General features: G+C 39.8%; 1 protein-coding gene across 3 annotated transcripts in view; it reads right to left on the bottom strand.

The window, feature by feature from the left end:
- CCNY (cyclin Y) overlaps positions 1–20612 on the bottom strand; it is a 122271-nt gene that overhangs the window by 37968 nt on the left and 63691 nt on the right. The window contains exons 2-3 of one of the 3 annotated variants that reach the window (XM_062621548.1): positions 11115–11189; positions 5304–5338 (exon numbers count right to left, since the gene is read on the bottom strand). In XM_062621548.1, coding sequence (XP_062477532.1) covers positions 5304–5338; positions 11115–11189 — 110 coding nt within the window. Of the gene's footprint in view, positions 1–5303; positions 5339–6475; positions 7063–11114; positions 11190–20612 lie in introns of those variants that run through there. The other 2 variants (XM_062621549.1, XM_062621550.1) reach the window with 2 other exon arrangements.

Here is a 20612-nt window from a genome sequence, read left to right on the forward strand (position 1 = left end):
GAAAGATTAAATAGTTCTTTGAACACTAAAAGCAGCTCAAAGGCTTATATTTACATAGCACATAATTGCTACTGTTGTGCAATTTGACCAGAGGGACCTTACTAGGCTCCCAGCACAGCAAGTACTGTACAGCAACCTTGTAAAAGAACTCTCCTGTGTGCTCTCATTCTACCTCAAAAGTTATCTTTTTTCCCTCCCCCTACAAAAGTTTGTCATTTCATATAACTTATTGTCTCAAGGCTAGAGAAGAGGTACAATTCATCGCCATAGAGGCCAGGAAAAGAAGCAAGGGGCTGACATACCAGAAAAAAAAGTAATTTCAAACTGTAAGTTTAGGTAAGCCATTAAAGAAAACCTGCTCATTCTAACTTATTGGAAGTATGAAGAAGCTTGAACAGCATCTGTTAGGAATGGCATAAGTATAGGGCCAGATGGCATATAAAGACCCTCTCTAGACCTGTTTTTTTTGTGATTTTGCTATGGAGGGGAGCAAAGCCCACATTAAGCAATCTCTAGGAGAGCTTCAAGAGCACCTGAGAAGTCTGTAATCTATCTTCCAGTTTCTCTTGTTCTTCTCTTTGAGGAAGGAATGTTAATTAAAATATATTAAGGAAATTGGACAGCAATTTTAAGCCTTTACAACAGCCAGCCTTAGGCAGTCCACTTTAAAACAACATCTCACATTTTATGTTATGCTTTGCATGTTTCACAGAGTAAACTGATTTTCCAACTATGCTCCCATTTCAGAATGTATCTTATTTACTCTTATAATAACTAGTTGAAAGTGTCTGATTACCAGTCACATGTCTAGTAGTTTTACAATAGGGAAGCAGGACACCCTCTTTAGGCAATCTGACATGAAAATTTGGGAGCTATACAGAAGTAAATACCATACCTCATTTCAAGCATGCAAAAAGGCTCACAGAAATTGCTTCTGCCAAACCATGTACAGCAAACTACCCCTCTGCTCTCCACTAGTCTCCATCAGTTGGGCTGCTGCTGGGAAGAAACTTCCTCTGATGTGAATCACCACAGTGTCACTTACATGGACTGGGGTTCGGACATGAATGATGCCCAGGAACTTTTCCCCAGAATGCCTAAAAAATTTTGGTCTATACACATGTTAGGTTTTGCACTTGGAATGATAAAAAACAGTATCAGTCTGCTGGGATCTGAACATCCAGTTGCCAAGTAGCAGACAGTGGAAGTCATGTCCAGATCCCTAAAGATGATGCTGAAAGGAAGCAAGCTTTGTTGCTACAAGGTTAATGAAGTGTCTCCAGAATTAAAAAAAAGTAAAAATATGCAGAAGAGAGATATTACTTCCTTTTATCTTTCTTCTCTTTTATCCTTCCCACCCTATCTTCCCCCAGAAATATTCCAATGTGCAAAAAATATCCCTTATTTTTACAGCTCATGAACAGAGATTCAACATTAAGAGCACATCTTGTCAAGAAGAGAGGAAAGCACTTTCTGAAAGGGAAAATTTCTAGAAAAACATGATAGAGAAAACAACTTTTCCACCCCTACTCTGCTCCTTTCCCCTGCAAAAAAAATAATCACAAGGTATAAAGAAGTAGCCACTGCAAACAATAATAAAACATTCACTCTTTTCTCCACCCACACCCTCAAAAAACATAAAACATGTCTTCCTGTTTGCTCTCCTTGTACAGGCAGAGATACTGATGCAATCTCTCCTCTCTGAAAAAGGAAACGCCTCTATCTCAGTCTGCATCTTTATCCCCATGAGCAGCTTGACTAAGCAGATTAAAAGAAAAGGCAAGCGCACACTGAAGCAACACTAAAACCGAAACAAAAAAACAGCAACTGTCAGTTCAGTTGGAAGGGGAAGCAGAGTCTGCTGCAAACGTTTAGAAATTAAAATAGAATCATAGAATAGTTAGTGTTGGAAAGGACCTTAAGATCATCAAGTTCCAAACCCCCTGCCATAGGCAGGGGCACCTCCCACTAAACCATATCACCCAAGGCTTCATCCAGCCTGGCCTTGAACACCAGGGATGGAGCATTCACAACCTCCCTGGCAACCCATTCCAGTGCCTCACCACCCTAACAGGAAAGAATTTCCTCCTTATATCCAATCTAAACTTCCCCTGTTTAAGCTTTAACCCATGACCCCTTGTCCTATCACTATAATACCTAATGAAGAGTCCCTCCCCAGCATCCCTGTAGGCCCCCTTCAGATACTGGAAGGCTGCTATGAGGTCTCCACGCTGAAAAGAAAGCAAAACCACCAAGTACATAGTAGGTAGGTAGATAACTGCCAGCACCTACAAGGATACAAAGGATCCAGCACCATCCCCAACCTGTCATCTTTCTCCCTGGACTCTGTGGAAAGACTGAGAGTTGATGTCTTCTCCACAGCACCCTCTCACTCCTGCCTTCCCTTTCCCCTTGCCTTCTTCATACCCAAAACCAGACAGCTGCTGGCTTCTTCCATCACACCTACGGACAAGGTGAATCTGAAACAGGACAACTGCCAGCCCTTGACAACACAATAAATAAAAGCAGGAACCTGTCATTTGTATTTGGGGATCAAAGCAAATAGTCACCCAATTAAAACACTCTACAAACAAAAGCAAGCAAGAAAGGAAAAGAACAATGGTGTGATCATACGGAGAAAGTGGACTTGTAAATGAGGAAGAGCTGATACTGTTTTCACAGGTAACATTTCAAAACTTGTATAAATTACTATTCCCATCTGTTGCTACACAGAATTCAGCAAGTCACTAATAAGAAAAAGCACAACTTTTCTTGACGCTTCTCTTACTAGCCAGCCTCCCTGATCACCCAGGAAATGACTGCAAAATAACCAATCAGATACTGAACAAAAGGATAAAAATGTTTTGTTGTTTATCATGGTTATTTATCACAAAAGCAAAATAAGTATATAGGACTTAGAAAAGAGATGACATTGTGGAAAAACCATAAAAGAGAAGAGCACTGCATTATTGTGAGGAGTTCTTGTAAAAAGAAGACAAAACAATGCTCCAAAATTTAGGTCCTCTTGGCTTGCTTCCTCTAGAGCAGATATGGGGACCAAGCAGTCACATCAACAGGGAAATAAATGAGTAGGAATAGCTCCTGTTACAAATGCACTCAGCACATGCTGAAAAATGATGGAAAAGAACTGCTCAACTAATAGGGTATATAATAAATTCACTTATCATGCAAATACTCCCCATCGTTTGCCACACACAATTGCTAAACTTAACTATGTCCTCAAACAAGGCTCTCTAGGAAAATTACAATAGTTCCCTGCAGTCTACAAACCTAAACACAGTAGCCAGCTAAAGGCCACAGCAACCAGTTCAAAAATGATCACCAGTCTGTGCAACAGCTTTAGCAGACTAAATTTTTCGGAGGTGCTGAATGAATACTCACAGGTTGCTGAAGTAACTTAAATATCACAGGCCACATTTGAAAATATACCTTATCTATGAGCATTGGCTAAAGAATTTAACTGACTTGTAGGGACACAGAGAAAAAGCCACGGTAAGGACTTTGGCTTCGTAAAGGCTATTTTTAGCCTTGTAATTTAGAAGTGCTTTGTAAGTAGAAAGAAGTCAGACTTAAGATAGCAGTAAACCAGACTAATGAGGGAAGTTTACACTGGTATCAACTGGACAAGCTGCTACATTGAGCTCCCAACAGTGCAACATTTCAGTGATATGATCTGATCATCCTTTCCTTTTGTGCACAAGCCACCATTGCCTAAAAATCTTTTATACCAGGGACTGCAATAGTGTGCTTCCAGCAGCATGTGTTAATAGTCATCTTTGTTCAATCCACCAGAGGAATCCACTTGCAGCCTGCCTAATGCAGAACACATCTTTCATATGACATGAAACAATTCAGGACCTGTGAGAATTTCATCCATGACACAAGGCAGATTGTGACAGAAATTCAGTTATTACCTTGCTCTGCAATGTCTAAATATTTATTTTTTTTTGCATGGAACCTTTCAAGTCTGAGGCTACAAAGCATGCTGGAAGTTCCTGAGCACACATTATTAAATTTCCAGGAACCCAGTGCAATAGCTTTACAACTAATTTTATAGCAATACAACTGCACTGCAAGCCACCCTCACAGGTACCGTAAACAATGGAAGCGTTTCACAGGGGAACAGGAGGTGAGAAGTACTGCTAAACTTGTGGGGCAAGCTTTAAGGCTTTTATAAGCCTTTCAGTATCTCATGACTTCTCAAAATCTTGGGAAACTGAAAATCTCAGCTTGCTTTTGAAGCCAGGCAGTAACTGCAGAAACACTCAGCACAAACTAGTTCTGCCAACAAACGAAGCAGTCCTGCCTTCTCATCCCTCCCTCCCTTTCTGAGGGTGCAATCACATACAGGAGCAGATCCATTTTAGCTTTTAGCCATGCCTGCATTTGTGCCCCAATCCAGTTTACCTGGATCTGCACAAACATTTGCTCAGCACAAAGGGAGACAGACCCTATAAATCACAGCCGTTTCTTTCAGCAACTGTAGTGGTTTTAAAATGATTCATGAAATCACGACCTATATTCACAGATAGAGAAGAGTTTTGAGAACTCTCCATTTCACCCTAAATGCAAATACCACTTGGAGACAATTAGTTCTTTCCCTCCTCAATCTTACTGAGGTGTAACTCCAGATACTTCAGCACAAGGTTTAACATACTGATAAATTCACTGGTTCCAGGTGCTTCTTTGTACTAACAAACTATTGTTTTGTTAGTACAAACAATACTAACTGGGGCAAAGAGCTTGGTCCAAAGCAGGCTACAGAGGATTTGCTCTCAGCTTCACCATGAATTTGATTCAAGCAGAAGAGAACTGAACTGAAAAATGCCTGGGTTACACAAGCATAATAAACCCCCATCTTCATACTCAGCAAGTAGCACATGTCAGTCCACATTTACCTTGCATCAACATTGGTCAGGCACTTCAGAACTTCTGCGTAAATATGAAATGCTGCGGCTCTCTGCCAAACCAAACTTGCACACAAATGCATTTTAAAGTTTTGAGAGCTCTGTAATAATTTTACAACTGACACTGATGTATGCAGCTCTTTGTCCCAGGTACCAGTTACCTATGTACACTGGTTGTGAGCATGATATTGTCTTCAAGACATCCACCATTCCACTAACTCAATAGCCAAGACCTATACTTCTGGATTCTGATGCAGAAAGGACATTTGAAGCATCAGCACCCTCTCACCAGTATGGAAATCACGTGTGATAACTTATTTACTGTATAATATAGACAACAAGGAGAAAGCTGCATAGCGAGGCATTTTCACTTACGTGGTTTATATAGAGACTCTTGCGTTTTTCTCTCACTGCAAAAACACAAAATATGATAGAAATATTACATGACTATTTTTCCTGATTAAGTTTCTTATATACCATTTATAATAAAAAGAACAGGAGGCTATCTATGTGCAACATTATAACTGCTTTTACACTAACCAAATATATTTACATATCAAACACAGAAAGAACATGTATCTGCACGCATAAAGACATTTACGTTCACTAGTGTGGTGACGGATTAAAATTCTCATCCATTTGGGTACTTCACCAAGCGTTGGTCCGCATGGGAAAGTTAATATGCGGTAAGATACAGTCCCAAGTTAGCAATGGATTAGGCATCCTTCACCAGCTCTCTGTGTATGTACTTCTGAGCCACTAGTGTCTTCGTGCAAGGTACCTTGCTGCAAAGTGGCCTACACTACAGGCATGAAAGCAGCTAAACAGCTACACCACGGAGTTAGCGAATTCTCATCATAGCTTACTGTGCACTAACTCCCATAGAGGAGCCTTGAAACCATTCGCATTACACCACTGCCTTCCATAATTATCAAGTGCAAGCCTGAAACTATTACTGATGTTACATATAACCATGAAAATATATTACTTTGGCGAGTATGAACCAGTCACCACAAGCAAGGGTTGCAAGTCAAAGCCACAATTAGCCAAAATATTCAGAAAGTAAACAGGAACAAAAGGGAGATAGACATAGAAACTCTTAATTGTCAGGCAAATGCTTATTACAGCTGATTAAATATACTCTATTTAATTTTTTTAAAGCACTTTCCCATTAACTCACCCCATAGAGAGCCTGTGGAGCTCTGTTCCAGTGAAAATACCACAGTATTTAAGATACAAGTCTGAAGGCAACTAACACAAATCAAACTTCAGGATTTAAATGGTTTCATGCTGTAGGCGATTAAATGCACTTTGGCATACCATGATTTGAAAGCTGTGCAACCCAATACACTTAGCAAAATAAGAGCGCTCATAATGGTGGGATAGCCTGTCCATTCCCTGTTGGATGAGAAGCAGTTATTCATGATTTACTATAAGCAAGCGATCTCACATAAACAAGGCTGTATGTGTGAATACTGCAAAATAACTGTGTTTAATGCAGACATAAAATGAAAAGAAAATATGAAAAAACTTTTAAAAATCCTTACATAATTTTCCTCCCAGGGAGCAGAAAGGAGAATCACACATGACAGATGTTAGCCATGTCACTTAGTACATGCTCAGATCCACAATTACGGACATTATATAAGAAACAGAATTAAACAGGAACAGCAGGAAAATTCTGATTGCCTAGTAAAAGTTAAACCACCTTAAGTCCTGCTAAAACATTACACTACACTTTAGTTCCCCTTACAGCATTTATTACCAGAAAAGGACTGAAGTAATTGAAAAGGAAACACCAAAATGATGGTAGATATTAATTTCTAAGAATAGCCAAAGTATTTGTCTAGTATTGCATGTTGCAATATACAGGTAGTAAACAATTCTGATAAACTGTGTGTAAACCTCATAAGAGTACATAACTGAAAATTAATACCTATTAACCGTGAAATTTTGAACACAGTTAAGTATTTAACAGTGTTTTAATCACAATTATACCACATGCAAAGTTCTAATGGACAAAATCCTATAAAGACAGGCTACACATACACTCCAAATTCCATTTTAATCACTTTTTTTCCCTACCTTACTTTTTCTTTACTGTATTTTCCCTTGTATCCATTACTCAATTCCCCATGAAATCATGTATTTACAAAAGAACATCACTCACAGCTCATTCCCATCTGCTATTTCCAATCTCCAGAAGCCTATAGTAATGTATTTATACACACCCCTCACTTCTCCCTGCTCAAGCACTGCTTCTGCTGCACATTATTCCAAGCAACATGTTGACCTCCTTTCCCTTATTTTCCCCATACAACAGAAATTCAGCCTGGATTCTCAGGTAGGGCAGTACAAGGCGGCAGCTGTGCTTTTGCACTTCTGGCCCACTCTGCCATAGTGTAAGGCTCAACTCTTTCCACAACACAGGCCAATCGGAAATTGGGCATAGCAAAAAAAAACAATTTTGTCACAGCCACTCTCCCTTGTGACTCAACCCGCCCTTTAAACAAGGGAAATAATTGTCTTTAAACAAGGGAAAGACAATTATTGCACAAGGCAAAAGGCCAGTTTTGCCAAGCTAAAATGAATGCAAAGGGGTAATTCCATTGGCTTCAGTCAGTTTAAAAATACTCTGCACAGCTCACACAGCACAGTGTGGACTTCAGCAGACAGGACTGTAGTGTTATAACTAACCATCATTTTGTAATATAACTTCCTAACTGCAACTTCAAGCTTTTGGCTTTCAAGCACAGGGTTTTGAGAAAATGAAGCTAGACAGATTTAGAGTCAGTTTAAACAATTGAACTTCTACTTTCTTACTAACATTTTAAAACTTGAAAGTTTTGGAATGCTTCAAGTGGAGACCGAGATGCTGCCAAATTGTCTTAGTTTTCCTCATTTAAAGGTCAACGACCTGTTCCTATTCTGCAGGCACTTTCAACTGTTACTAGTGAACTTCTGCAGTAGTAGGAAGATGTATTGAAATAAAAATGAGTGCGAAAATACACACACATACGTATGTGTGTGCGTGTATTTATGTATATACGTGTTCTCCATTGAGCTGTAATAGGAACTCTGTGCAATTTCTATATACCACCTTAATGCTACCTGTACCAGAATCAAAGACCAAAACCCTTGAGGATTACATCAATCAAAATGTCTCACATTTTGGGAGTTTCAAAACATTTCTTTTCGTTTTATTCAAGACAGAAGACTGTTCCCAGTCAACATGAAAGAGTAAGTGCAGGTTAATTCACTTCTATCCACTATATAAATACAGTTTCAAAATCCTCCTTGCCTGAAACCCATTGTTACACCAATACTGAAAAATTCAGCCAGTAAACTGTGTGTGTAAAGCCTAATGTAAATTAGGAGAGGTGGACGGCTGTAACCCACTTTCAAGAAAGACCATTATCAGCACCCTGAAGTAGCAACCATTGCCTTCTTGCTATTAAAAGGACAGGATGTTACATTATTAGAGTGCTAAGTTTTGTAAACCCCGGGTTAACCACAAGCACACATTAAATAAATAGTCCACAGCTTTTCAGTACCCTAGACCATCCCCACTTACAGGCCAGTCAGCAAACAAGGGAAAACTTGCATAAAGCACTCACAGAAGTGAGTGACAGAAGACAAAAAAAAAGGGGAAATTCTTTACTAGCTCCCTGAACCTGGGGAATTACTCATGATGATTCAGCACCTAGAAAATTCCCACAGAGTTGGAAGCATTTAGAAAAGTTACTTTAGTTAGGAGTCAAATTAGTATTTATTGTGTCTTCAACTTTTCTACAGATTCATCGAACTCTCAGGTAATTAAGGGTGCAGACTAGTGAGAAAAACAGGACAAATTAAGATGCTTAGACTTGCATTCGAGCTTCAAAGCACAATAGGAAATTCAGACCATTCAATATCCAGAGAAGCCTATCCCATCTCATTGTATCTGGGGTAGTCTGCTTGCTCTTCACCCACATGTTGATTACAAGCAGCTCAAGCACAGCTCCTATTCCAGGACACTACTGTGTCCAGTGATTACCAGTGAGGCTGTGAGAGTACAGGGCTACTAGAAAGCCATACACACAATTGCCTGAAGGTAATGTTGCCAAGTCGCCCCAGCATGTAGCAACAGACTTGGCCGTTTCCCAGTTTAAAAACATGAGATAGACACTCAAGAGTCACAGCCAGATCCTGGATAAAACCTTGAGACCCGATGCCCCTCAACTATCCATTGTGTATTTCAATTGTCTGCTGGTCTTATCTATAGAAATATTTTCACTCACAGTCAACAGGAAGGTTTGCTATACAAGATGGAGAGTGGTAGTTACATGCCTACAAGGTGTTCTCAATATTGCCAGCTCAGCTCTTCTCTTCTATATTGTCTTAAGAAGTTGTGGGGGTCCCTTAGACTCCATCTGGCTGTCAGAGTACAACCCTACACATCCTAAACAACCCTTATATTTTCCCCTTAACAAGCACGTTATTACATTTTGATGTCAGGCAACCTCCATGAATAATGTGGTAACTCCAACAGCTCACTTGGCTCCATAAGGGGCCCAAAGTACAGCTAAGTAAAATATCTGCTACTGTGAGTTGTCCCAGCAGAATGGGATGTTTTACTGGCAATACATCAGTAGAGAAACGTTTACAGAATCTTTTTTCTTTCGTACAGGCAAAATAGTCTTTGGATTTTTTCCACTGTTATCAAAGATAGCTGAACAGATCTTACACTCCCGTTGATAATATTTCCATACTGTTTCCCTAAATTCACTCTCTTGCTCAAAAATGAGTTGTTCTTTGTTCTTAAGCTAGAACAAAGCTTCACAGACCAGCTTTTGCACGGCTGTAAACTGTCATTTTAAAAAACGCTTATGGTGAACCCCATACTGAAATAAATTAACCATTATTATTACTACAAGTGAGAATAACCATCAGGTGTGGTCAAAATTTTAATTATTGGACTTGGGATTTCTTTTTGTCCTTCTTTTCAACAAGCTGTAACAAGAAACAGCATCCATATGGGATTATACAGTCTCAAAACACTATATAGACATCAAAGTTCATAATACAGTGTACTACGGAAAAAATATCATTAATTTACAGACTACCAAACCATGTTAAAATGGTATATAATGCAAAAAACCCACTTTATAAGGCATTGACAGAACCAGGGCTGAATTCAGAAGTACAACTGAAGGTCAACAGAGGTACTCACAGAATTAACTCTTCAACCAGGACCTAAATGTATATCCTCTTTGTTCTAGTCTTGTGCAAAAATTAGCAAGAAATATACAGTAAGTGAAAACTACAGTATTTGTAAGTCATATATTTGACACTGGAATTTACTATGTAAATCAAAATGGCATTTATAGGCAGCAAAAGAAGGACAAAGAATTCACACTGAACAATCAGAATTACAATGTAGGAATTGCTTTGAAAGTCTTGGTAGAAAATAATGTGTTTTGCATTGATTATTCATCTACTTCTAAAACAACATGTCATACATGTTCAACAGGGAATCAATAAACCAGAATAAATGGCTTCTATTCTACTAACTCTATCAAGAGGCTTGCTTAGCAGATATAACCCCAGAGAGATCATTTTGTCTACAAGTGAAAAAAAATCTCCAGGCAAATATATGATTATATCGAATCCATAATGAAAGAAGAAGACAGAAAGTTTGGGTGGAATGTTGTTCTGTTATTAAAATCTAGTACTGAGCTCATGATATTTACAGTATCAGCTACCTCGGAGGAAACTCTGGACTGTCTTCTTAGTCAATGTAAACTGGCATTTTCTGAAGAAAATACTTCCCACACATTTCCCATAAGCTTGTCCTAATGTTTGGAGTTTTCAAAAACAAAAGAGTTACACAGGAAATTTTGGTTTCAGATTCAAGGAAAACATTTTTAAAATATAGTTATATATAGGCTTTATCCATATCTGTAGTTCTGATACCATACCTACTTGGAACTTACAATTTCAGCGCATGACAGAACTCAAACCTGCACCTTCTACTACTGGTCTGACAAAATAAATAATTAGAGATTCTTTAAACTCTTAACATGATGCATAAAAGCCTCTTTGTTTGGGAAGAGAATTATATATTAAAAGACAATCCCATGCATTTTAACAAAGGGGTTAGAGAGAACTGCAATAGCAAATACTGTAATAAATTCAGTAACCTACCATCTGTTTGTGATTTACTGAGAAATATCGTACTGGCTCGTGGATGATCTGATGGGTTGAATTCCATGTTCAAATCTGGAAAAAAAAGAAAGAAAAACACAAAAACATTTATGATTTCCAATGGCATACACAGATTTTCTCATTCTTTTTAATAAGACCAAATTTACATACGTAGGCAGCTGTTGTAAAACAAAACACATCTTGAAGCCAACTTTTTAATCCTTCGTCACACAAGTGGTTCTTTTTGGCATGCAAATCATTTGCATCAACACAGCTTTGGGATTAGACTTCAATTCTAAGGGCTGCTTTTGGATTAAAAGAGACAAAGCAGCTTGAGAAGTCTGCACACAAGAAGTCGGGAATTATCCATTTACTGTCAGGTTCTTCCCACCATGCCCCAAAGCCATTGCTAAGCACAGGAACACAGCTTGTTATATATAATTATAGAAGAATTACGTATCACAAAACAAATATGCAACCCTCTGTAGATATACAGGTTTCTAAGATTAGATGTGATTAAAATAAATAGTTATTGCAGCTGAATGTTAAAAAAGTCCAGGCCACAGTGTTTCAAACGGTCAAGATTATAAAAACTTGGAACTTTCCTCATAGTTCACAAATGAACATACTCCTTGCTGTAACAACTTCCCAAAAAAAACCCCAAACCAACAAACCAGTTCTAAAAAACATTTACCACGTTAAAGATTCAAATCTATCACACTTTATAGAAACTTCTATGAATATTTTCCCTATTGAGGTCAAAATCATTGAATTTACTTGTTCCCAAATTCCACACCACTACCAGTTTGTCAAAACTTACATGCCTGCATCCACTTGAAAGCATGCTACTAAAAACAGCACATCATTTTCGCATTTTCTTGCTCTCCCAGTGTGGCTATCTCAACATTAGTTCTCTTACACTCTCTCTTGCATTTGATGCAAAATAAATTCTCTTGCAGTTGATACAAGCATTTATATGAGACTGCATACAAGCACTGGTATGTTTACCTTCTGTGATTATCCCAGGTTTTCTACATTTCTCTGACTCCCCTTTCACATCTCTATAAAAGCTCAGCAAAACTGTAAATTAAGCCTCAGGTTTTATGAAAACAAAAAGTAAGTCTTTCTGCTCAGGGGTCAAGGTCTTCTGCCTACAGCTTTCCCTGTTCCTTCACCATCCATCACCATACTCTCTTCTCCTTTTCCCTTTTATTTACCAATTTATGAGGTCTTCCACTTCCCTGCTTTTTTTTCTCCTGATCAAATACCTCTCTACAAACACACTTTGTATTTTCCCCCTTATGCTCTCTTGGTTTCCTTTTCATCTGCCTGCATTCTGCATCCCATGAGATGAGCAGCCTGACATGCTGCTGCTACCTGGATGTAACTTCCAGAATAAACAAGATCTTCTTACAAAGAACAACCCAGAAACACAGAAGAGCAATTCTTCATTTGGAAAGGGAGCTTATTATTACTCTTATCAAAGCCACAAAGGAAAAGAAATCTAAGAATTTCAAGGAAAAGTAATTCTGATCCTCCCAGAAACCATGGTTTGCAGGCAAGGTTGAAGAAGATTCTAGAATTATCATTTTAATACTAGGAGTTCTGACTTGAAAGCACTGTGAAGAAGAAAGAATGTTTTCCTGGTACTTTCTGCATCTTATTTGGTTATAGAGAATAAAAAAATCATGAAATATATAGTGCTGGTAAAGATTGTTTTCCATTTCAAGATATTTTTTCCATTAAGTTGAATTTAACATGCAATTCATTAAGTAATCAGCATTTTTAAATGGCAAAATGCATTGTCTTTTATCATCCTCTTTATCTTCTATCAAACAGCACAACACATTGCCATAAACAAAAAATGCCCTTTTTTGTTTTTTTTTTAACCACTACAGATTATTTTTCTACAAATCTTTTGAGGTACGGCAATGCAAATTCAGTCATCAAAACAGGCCCAGCAACATGAAGCTGTTTACAAAACACTGCCCCTAAACAAGAGAAGCGTTCCTTCAGGCCTAGAAAATTGTCTGCTCAGAGAGTTGTAACAACCTGGTACAGGCTTACAGCCTGCTTGCAGGGCTGAAAAGAAAAGAAAACCGATTTCCACATCTTGCAGTCAAGTTGCAACTATTTACGATTCCTGTGTTATAAAAGGCTGTTATGCAAAAGCAGTAAACCAACAGAGGACTTAAAGTCTTTCTGGAAAAAAAGCAAGAACTACCTAAAAGCACTGCCTCTTGGATAAGCTGTTATTCTTTTGACAGAAGCTGAAAGGCCAGCAAAACCCAATCTCGGCAGCTGCCGAAGCCAGACCAGGCATTTTGAACCATCCTGGGAGAGGCAGCTACCCACTGACAGTCAGTGACCACAGCTCCTTTCCTGTGCTGAACCCCACAAAGCACTACGTGTCTTTTTTCCACATCCCGTCTCTCACATCAACCCCAGCAACAGCAGCCATCAAACACATCCCTCTTTCTCAAATTGCCTGGACACAAATCAGAGGGTATGGGCTGTGGCAAAGTCCACTAGGGGAGGTTACCCAGTGTGAGGTGGCTAGCAGAAGAAAAGTGCTGCTGAGAGAGGCTGGCTCCCCCCCCTCCCTTTGAGGAACAGCATAAGCCTTGTGGACTTGCAGGCAGAAGAAAGCACTGACTGCTCGATGTACCTACAACTCAATCACTCCCAGCTACTCCAGGTAAAAGAATTAGGCAAATCCAATTATCCCACAGGCTACCTGTGGGACCATATGACTCCAGGCCTCCACTGCTGGCATACAGAAGCAGTATGGATGAAACTACACAACACACAAATAAGATTTCTGTCTCTGGTTGATCTCAAATGTCTTAATTTATTGTACAACTTGAAGACAAATGCCTTTTTGAATATGGAAAAAAATTCTCACAAATCTGTCACTAGAAACCATGTTACAGAACAAAGAGATCACAAATACCTGAAACTAGTAACTCATCACCAAAGGGCATTCTCCATCAAAAGGTAACCTCCATCCTAAAGAAAATAATATATTCATACTGCTTTAGTGTTACCAGTAGTTCCTTCTAGCATTTTAAAAGTATCATGAAAACCAATTATAATATGAAAGTTTTACCCATTTGGGAATGGAATATTCAAAGATTAAGAGAGATTTAAACTCAGAAAAGCAACATCTGCTATTAAAGAGAAAGGAAAATGAGACCCAGAATTTCAGTTACTGCAATCTGCACAAAAATTTTCTCCATTGCTAGCAGTCTGCTCTATGACTCATCACAGCATTACAAAGGACAGGTTTAAAGTGGCTACTTCTTCCAGCAGTTACCCTGCGCTCCAAAATTAGCTTTTAAGAAGTCACCGTCTCACAGACAGTCCAAATCAAAGATCTTTCACTTCAGATGTTCCTGCCAGTTAAATAAATGCGGAATGTTTTCCTACAGATTTTCATAGTTCAAAGATCATGTTTTCTTCTTTCATTACTAAAGGGCTGTTGAGTTTGCAAACTGTAACTCCCATCCTGTAAACACCTAAATGCTACGATACACCTTGAAAATCTCAGGGGTTTCACTTTCTCATGATTAGAAACCAAAGGTGTGTGCCTATAAACACATGTATACATACGCATGCGCATATCTATACAGATGAATTTAAACCTAATTTTTGGTTAGGCAAAGGAAAGTCAGAAGTAGATTTTGCATATAACTTAATTTGGTACATAACTGTGCTGAAGTTTAAGTAGTTTAAGACAACCACCAGAAGGCCACAATGAGGCTCACCATGTACAATGCGAGAACTTAGCTCCTAATGCCACAGTAACTGTATTCAAATATAGACATAAAAAGAAATTAACAGTAGAACAATTCAGCTTCAGATCTGGGGTGAAACTCAGACAAGATTTTAAATCTCAAAACAATATCTTAAAAAGCATTACTGACACCAAAACCACTGAATATAGCTTCAGTATGGATTTTTTAGTAGGATAAGAATAAAGTTCAGATGAGTGTAAAGGAGAACTACTAGAATGACTGAAGGACTGCAGAAAATATCTGAGTTCAAACCATTTAGCTATGAGAAAGGTAAACCAGGAGGTGTCTGCAGTTCACTTGCTCCTTCACAGGGGAAGAATAAGTACTAAAAGCCCTCTCTAATCTAGCACACAACATAACAAAACCAGTGGAAAATGAAAGCAGAAAGATCTTAATTATGAACTCTGTGTGTGCGGGTGGGCATGTGTGTGTGTGTGTGCGCAAGGGAGGATAATTAGTCACTGAAGCTCAACACAACAAGGCACATGCACTCAACTTTTTGCGATGTTTTCCCCTTCAAGAAGGTTGCTTCAGCCAAACATCTTTAGGCTTTAATCCAGCATGAGTATTTAGGCTCAATTTAATAATAACTACATGCAAGTTACTGTCTTATGATTCATATGCAGGTCAGATCAGATGATCCCAGTGGGCTCTAGCCTAAGTTCTATAAAATCTTCAGAAATAGCAATATTTAAATTATTAAGCACGAAACCTCAGCAAATTCCAGCGGCACATCTGTAAACTTTCTAAAACTGCACCAAACTCTGCTGCAATTCTTCAGAACAAGCTGTATTTTCAGACTTGTGGTCAGAATATGTTAGGCAGGATAAAACCAGAAACGATGAGACTAAATGTTTCATGGCAAAATTTTAACAGAGAAAAACAACTGTTTCTCCAACTCACGAGTCTACTGAGATAGAAACAGACACCACGAGAGGATGAGGGATGGGTGCTGTAGCAACTAACTTCTGAGCAACATGCATCAAAGCTTCTGCTGTGACACAAACAGGAAAACCAACACAGTTGCTGCTTTTGTAACAGTGCACGTGGGCTGCAGCACAGGGAGCAGGTCTGAAAATGTGTTTATGAGAAAAATGTTATTTCCTTCCTTCTGAACAATGAAAGTTGGGTAAGTTTGCACCGCCAAAGCTCTGATGCCGATTCACTAACGGACTAAAGTCTGAACTAAGTAAACTCTTATTTTAGGCATCTCTGGAATAATCTGGTGGAATTACTTTCCTTCCTTCCTTCCCTTCACCCCTGGGACCATAGGCTATCTATCACTGCCACTGCGTAACCACCGCTATCATTAAGGAAAGAGATAGCTTCACTTGTGTTTCATTATTTAAAGGGTGGCTACAAAGAAGACGGAGACTCCCTTCTTACAAGGAGTCACATGGAAAAGACAAGGGGTAACAGGTACAAGTTATTCCTGGGCAGATTTTGATTGAACACAAGAAGAAAACTGTTTATACTGAGAACAATCAGCCACTGGAATAATCTTCTCAGGGACATGGTGGATTCCCCAGTGTTTGACACTTAAGATTCAGCTGGAGAGGGTGCTGGGGCATCTAGTCTAGGTTACGCTTTGCCTAGAAAGGTTGGACCAGATGATCTTTGAGGTCTCTTCCAACCTGGTATTCTATGATTCTGTGATCAGTTTAATGAGGTATCACATAGAATCATAGAATGGTTAGGGTTGGAAAGGACCTTAAGATCATCTAGTTCCAACCCCCCTGCCGTGGGTAGGGACACCTTACGCTAAATCATATCACCCAAGGCCTCGTCCAACCTGGTCTTGAACACTGCCAGGGATGGAGCATTCACAACCTCCCTGGGCAACCTATTCCATTGCCTCACCACCCTAACAGGAAAGAATTCCCTTCTTATATCCAACCGAAACTTCCCCTGTTTAAGTTTTAACCCGTTACCCCTTGTCCTGTCACTACAGTCCCTAATGAAGTGTCCCTCCCCAGCATTCCTATAGGCCCCCTTCAGATACTGGAAGGCTGCTATGAGGTCTCCACACAGCCTTCTCTTCTCCAGGCTGAACAGCCCCAGCTTTCTCAGTCTGTCTTCATACGGGAGGTGCTCCAGTCCCCTGATCATCCTCGTGGCCCTCCTCTGGACTTGTTCCAACAGTTCCATGTCCTTTTTATGTTGGGGACACCAGAACTGCACACAATACTCCAGGTGAGGTCTCACAAGAGCAGAGTAGAGGGGCAGGATCACTTCCTTTAACCTGCTGGTCACGCTCCTTTTGATGCAGCCCAGGATATGGTTGGCTTTATGGGCTGCAAGCGCACACTGCCAGCTCATGTTCATTTTCTCATTGACCAACACCCCCAAGTCCTTCTCCACAGGGCTGCTATGAATCTCTTCTCTGCCCAACCTGTAGCTGTGCCTGGGACTGCTCCAACCCAGGTGTAGGACCTTGCACTTTGCATGGGTAAACTTCATAAGGTTGGAATCTGCCCACCTCACAAGCGTGTCAAGGTCCCTCTGGATGGCATTCCTTTCCTCCAGCGTTATCAACCGAACCACACAGCTTGGTGTCATCGGCAAACTTGCTGAGGGCGCACTCAATCCCACTGTCCATGTCAGCGACAAAGATGTTGAACAAGACTGGTCCCAACACAGATCCCTGAGGGACACCACTCGTTACTGGTCTCCAGCCGGACATTGAGCCATCGACCACAACTCTTTGCATGGGGCCATCCATCCAGTTCTTTATCCACTGAGTGGTCCATCCATCAAATTGATGTCTGTCCAATTTACAGACAAGGATGTCGTGTGGGACAGTGTCGAACACTTTACACAAGTCCAGGTAGATGACATCAACTGCTTTACCCCTGTCCATCACGTGCCTTTTTAGTCATTTAAAGGGAATTCACGTAAGAACAGACTTGTCCAGGGCATGCCACAGGGGAAACTGCAGCTGACCAGGCACTACACAAATCACTTAACTGCTTTATCATTTTTTCTCCACCCACAGCTTGACATTACAGAGCAACTGCCTGGTACGGCCTGGTGGGTGTAAGACAATAAAAAACACCACATAGGTGCTTATCAAGGAATTAAAAGAATTCAAGCAACAAGCAGTGATTAAGCCCTACACCCTTCCATGAAGCATGTTGAAAGGTAAGAGAAAACAATCACCTGGAAAGCAGAAGGAAAGGGAAGCACAGGTGACCCAAGGGAACGGAAGGGCTTTCAGGGAGATGCTAAAGAGCAGGGCTTTAAGTATGCTCTGATGCAGCTGCAGAATAGCACAGCTGTGCCTCCTTCTCCTAGGCCACCTCCATGGTACCAGTAGGACCTGAAATGTTACTTCTCCTGCTGGCAGAAAGAATGAAGTTATTGCTCCAGCTTCCAGTGTACCTCATGCCTTTCCACTTCCCTTTTACTCTGGTGAGTTGCTCCCCTCTATTAACAGCAATTAGCCATTTCAATGTACAGTAACAAAAATTTTCCCTTAAACACTATTATGTTGTGATAATTTCCTCAGGAGCTGGTAAGAGTTAAATGGACACCTCAGCTAAGAGAATCTCCCTCATCTGTCTCTAGTTAAATGAAGAAAAAAACCAAAGATTAAAAAGAACAGAGAGCAAAGAAACAAGACTGAAGAAAGCAATCTCTCACAATTATTATCCATTTTCTTAGACTTTATTTTACATGATCATAATTTATGCAAAGGAGCCATGATACAATCCTACATTTGGAAAACCATAGCACTAAATCTAGTACTAAAGTTTCCATTTGAGACTTCTGTACATTAATGTCCCTAAAACGTGGGATGTGCCAAGCACTGGGACTAAAATAATTCACTGGGATGAATAAATAAATAAGGCACTGGGATACTTTCTGTACAGAAGTTTTTATAGCTTTCAAGCCAAAATAAAGACTGAATTGTATAGGCTGACTCCACTGAGTAATAACTGCGTCTGCTTTTACACTAAAGCTTCCAAGATGCGAGATCCACTACCAGAAGTTTCAGATTATGCCATTTAAACATCACACAATCACAGCATGAAGATTTATCAGTGTCAGACCACAAGATGTTTCTGTACCTTTTTACAGTAATTCATGTCTAGTGCGAGCAGCAGCTAACCTACCCCAAATGAAAATGTCTCTCAGCTGTGTTACTGCCTGCTGTATTCTTGTAAGAATGAATGTTAATGATAATGTTCCAGTAAACTTTAACAGTGATTATGAAAAGAAACGAAAGTTGGAAATTGGAAGGTTTTCAAGAGGCAATTGGCTGGAAGGGTAAACTCCTTCAGGTTTGGCTAGGTCGCTGGAAAAACTTGGATGTGATCTTTGCTACCCTGGAGCTACAGTATTCTCTGAGTACCATTCCAAGCAAAGGACAGGCATGACATTTCTCAGCAAGCTCCAATTACATGGTGACTCCATTCCAGGCTCTGCTCTGATCATGGCCTTTGAGGGAGACAGAGACAGTTCATCAATAAAAGGAGCCCTCTGTGGCAAATAATGCTTGTTTCTGTACAGTTTTTCCTGACCAGTCAGCCAAGTTACAACATGAAGCAGTTCTCATGGACACAGCTGTATTTATTTTCTCTTCTAGAAGGAAAAATCACATCTATAACTTTTTTCAGAACAAGGTTTGTATCCAGGAATTTTAGTTCTGTATCATTTCTCAAGATTTGTATTCCCTTTCACAGGAGTCTTTCCCAACTAACTAGAAACATCTCGAGAGCAAATTAAATCATTTGACATTACGTGACATGTAAGCCTCTTTAACGTCCCCTTAAGTTTAAAAAAGATACCAATTAATAAATCTTTTCCATCTCAAATACATCTCACAAATGTCTTTCAGGTGTTTCAGTACTGCATTTATTCGTTTTTGCTTTAACTGAAACCAAAATGAAGTTTAAAAGTTTTAGTGATATAAAAGATAACAGAAGTTAAGAAAACAAAAAAAAATGCATCACCTATCCACTCACACCACCACATCGCTTCTGACTCCTTGGCATCAAGTAGGATGCAGGTTTTAGCCCAGCAGATTGAGGTGGCCAGCACAAGACCAAGCAGACACTGCAGCCTCCCTCCCTCAGAGGGGACGCTCGTCTGGATGAACACAGTGTCAGGGAAACAAAGCTGAAGCCAAGTGCAGCTGGCCTAAAGCTGCTTACCAAAAGGCAAGGAAATGCATGTGATGTTTCAGTTCTGCTGCTGGAATATAAAGATGGGGCAAGGCTTGCCATCATATTTTCAGAAGCATGGTCTGCTCTGAATATTGTAAGTAATAGAAACAATAATACGAAATCATTCCCACAAAATGGTTTTTTTTTCACTAATCATACGTGATATGGCTGCCCTCAAGAAATGCAAGATAAAGATGGGAACTACAGTGCATACATAAAAAGCGTGTATCTTGCTTTGCACTTCTACACTTTGCTGTGCATCCCCCATCATTGCTCATTTTCTCACTAATGACCTTTCCATTTTGTTACTAAACACCACTCTTTGGCACTTGAGAACACGGTACTCAAGTTTCCCAGTTCCACCTTCTCTCCTAATAGCCTTCCTCCATTCAATGACACCGAGCCAGCCAACACACACTAGCTGTGATCGTATCGGCATGCATCCCTTTAGAAACACCTCTCCATTCCATTTCTACATAAGGCAGCAGAATGTTCCCCCCTGGACTGCTTCATCATCTCTTTTCAGTGGGGCT

This window comes from Pezoporus occidentalis, unplaced genomic scaffold (assembly GCF_034315485.1).
Source record: "Pezoporus occidentalis ecotype Australia unplaced genomic scaffold, CSIRO_AGI_Poc_V1 ctg23, whole genome shotgun sequence".
Lineage (NCBI taxonomy): Eukaryota > Metazoa > Chordata > Aves > Psittaciformes > Psittacidae > Pezoporus > Pezoporus occidentalis.